Genomic DNA, 2,500 nt, shown 5'->3' on the forward strand with positions numbered 1-2,500 from the left:
TCTCTCTCTCTCTCTCTCTCACTCCACCTCCCCCTGTTTCTCTCTCTCTCTCTGTCTCTCTCTCTCTCACTCCACCTCCCCCTGTTTCTCTCTCTTTCTGACTCTCACTATACATAAGACTGGTAGTTACCACTTTAAAATATGCGACATCTACACCGACATTGTTTTATATGCTAATTTATTCAAATAGGTTATAAATACAGTACATTTGGACATGGACAAAGAATCACATCACCATAATAAATTACACTTGATAATAAATATGTTAAGTTATATTAAGTTGTTAAATTAAGAAATAAAATGAAATAAAGAGCATCAGGAAGTAGCACGCTAATCTGGAACAGGTGGGTGTAGTATTGGCCAATCAGAAGCCACAGCTCATCCTATGTTTTCATTGGTGGTTGTGCCTGTCACTCAGCCCCGTCTGGCCAGAGCAGACGCTCGCTGGAACACTTCCTTCAGCTCGTTAAGAGCCTTCCTCTGCACCACCTCGTCATCCACCTGCACACACACACACACACACACACACACACACACAATAACACAGTTATCCACCTGCACACACACACACACACACACACACACACACACACACACACACACTCACACACACACACACAGTGACCCCTCCTCACCTTGATGTTGGCCAGCCTCTGTAGCTGTGTGTGGAGATGGTGGTCTCTGTCCTGGTAGAGGTGTCTCTTCAGGTCCTCCACGCCCGCCTTCAGGCTGCGGAGGACCCTGCCAGCGTCCATGAGGCCTCCATCCTCCATCCTGTGCAGCATGGAGGACAGGATGTGGATGTACACGTCTAGGGTGGCGTTCAGCAGCAGCTTCTGATCTCGCTCCTGATGGACAGAAGAGAGAGAGAGAGAGAGGAGGGGTGCGGGGGTGTGGGGGGGAGGAGGGAGAGAGATGACTGTTTAGGTTTCTGAATGAATGTCTGCAGGCTTTAGTTCGCAGGGCTAACATAGTTTGGTGGTGCAGATGATCAGGGTTTCAAACCCAGGCAGGAAAGAGAGAGAGAGGAAGAGAGAGAGAGGAAGAGAGAGAGAGAGAGGGAGAGGGAGAGGGAGAGAGAGGGAGAGGGAGAGAGAGGGAGAGAGAGGGAGAGGGAGAGAGAGGGAGAGAGAGGGAGAGAGAGGGAGAGGGAGAGAGAGGGAGAGAGAGAGAGGGAGAGGGGAGAGGGGAGAGAGAGGGAGAGAGAGGGAGAGGGAGAGAGAGGAAGAGAGAGGAGGGTGTTGACCTCGTATGTGTTGTTTCGTAGCAGGGTGATGAAGAGAGGGTTCTGAACCAGAGCGTTGTCCTTCAGCGCCTGAATCAATAAATCAATACATCAATAAATCAATACATCAATAAATCAATACATCAACCAACCAACCAACCAATCAGTCTGCCTGACTGCCTGTCTGTCATGGAGCCCCGGACCAGAACAGGCTGACCAGTCGTAGGAGTCTCTACTCACCAGGGGTTCCACCAGCTTCTCGATGTCCTTCTCCATTTTCCCCGACACGAACAAGCTTCGTCCCTGGACCGTCCCTAACCACAGCCCCAGGACTAGGACCAGGCCTACAGACGTCTTCATCATCATTATCATCATTATCCTGGTTACACCTGGTCACGTTCCTGGTCTCCACTGGTCTCTTTTGGTCTCTACTGGTCTCCACTGGTCTTTACTGGTCTCTACTGGTCTTTACTGGTCTCGTTACGTCAAATCCAGATCAACTGAGGTCTTGTAAAGCTTCTCTGGTGTCCTGGTCAGAACAGCCGTGCGTCGTCCTGGTGTCTGTCTCTGACTGAGTATGACTGTGTCTGTGTGTGTGTGTGTGTGTGTGTGTGTCTAACCTAACCTTGTCTGGGGTATTTATATGTGAGAAGCGTCCTTCGACGTTAGACGGAGGTTTCTGGGGTTTGGGGTTTTAGTGGGTTTCATCGTCACGTTTCCTTTCAATCTGAGGAGCGCTGCTCCTAAACGTTGACGCGTTCTCACCCACCGAACTAACCTTAACCTTCTAACAACCCAGTTCTAGGGATTGGCAGGGGTCTTCCCGGGGGGGGGGGGGTGGGGGTGAACACCGATGATGGGGAAGGGTTCAACGATGCTGAGAAGCACTTGTGGCTGTTGTTAGAAATTATTTTTCTAAAAACATAACTCTATGTTAGAGTAAGCGCAGGAGCGGTTGGTGGTGCTGGGGCGTGTCTGAAATAATTTAGAATAATATAATAATAAATAATATATCTGCCATTTAGCTGAACGCTTTTGTCCAAAGTGACTTACATTACAGTGAGTTCATACATTTCAGTATAGATGGTCCCAGCAGGAATCAAACCCACAACCTAAGCGTTGTTCGCGCCGTGCTCTACCGACTGAGCCACAGACGACTAATAAAAGTGCTATTTTCAAGGAACATTTTGAAGACGTTTTCAGCGGACCTGATGCCACTTACTGTAACCTGGTCGCAAATAACGTCTCTCTAACCGTGACTCCGCCCACCTGAGT

The 2,500-nt window shown here is 49.2% G+C and overlaps 1 protein-coding gene across 1 annotated transcript; it reads right to left on the reverse strand.

The window, feature by feature from the left end:
- Window positions 1–288: 288 nt before the first annotated feature.
- LOC310820433 (interferon gamma 1-like) lies at window positions 289–1,795 on the reverse strand. Its single transcript, XM_083692050.1, has 4 exons — window positions 1,466–1,795; window positions 1,247–1,315; window positions 636–848; window positions 289–501 (listed from the first exon to the last, which is right to left on the reverse strand). The coding sequence occupies exons 1-4, from the start codon at window positions 1,598–1,600 to the stop codon at window positions 415–417; spliced, it is 504 nt and encodes a 167-aa protein (XP_083548176.1). The 5' UTR covers window positions 1,601–1,795; the 3' UTR covers window positions 289–414.
- Window positions 1,796–2,500: the final 705 nt, after the last annotated feature.

Source organism: Argentina silus (genome assembly GCF_951799395.1).
Source record: "Argentina silus genome assembly, chromosome: 20".
Classification (NCBI taxonomy): domain Eukaryota; kingdom Metazoa; phylum Chordata; class Actinopteri; order Argentiniformes; family Argentinidae; genus Argentina; species Argentina silus.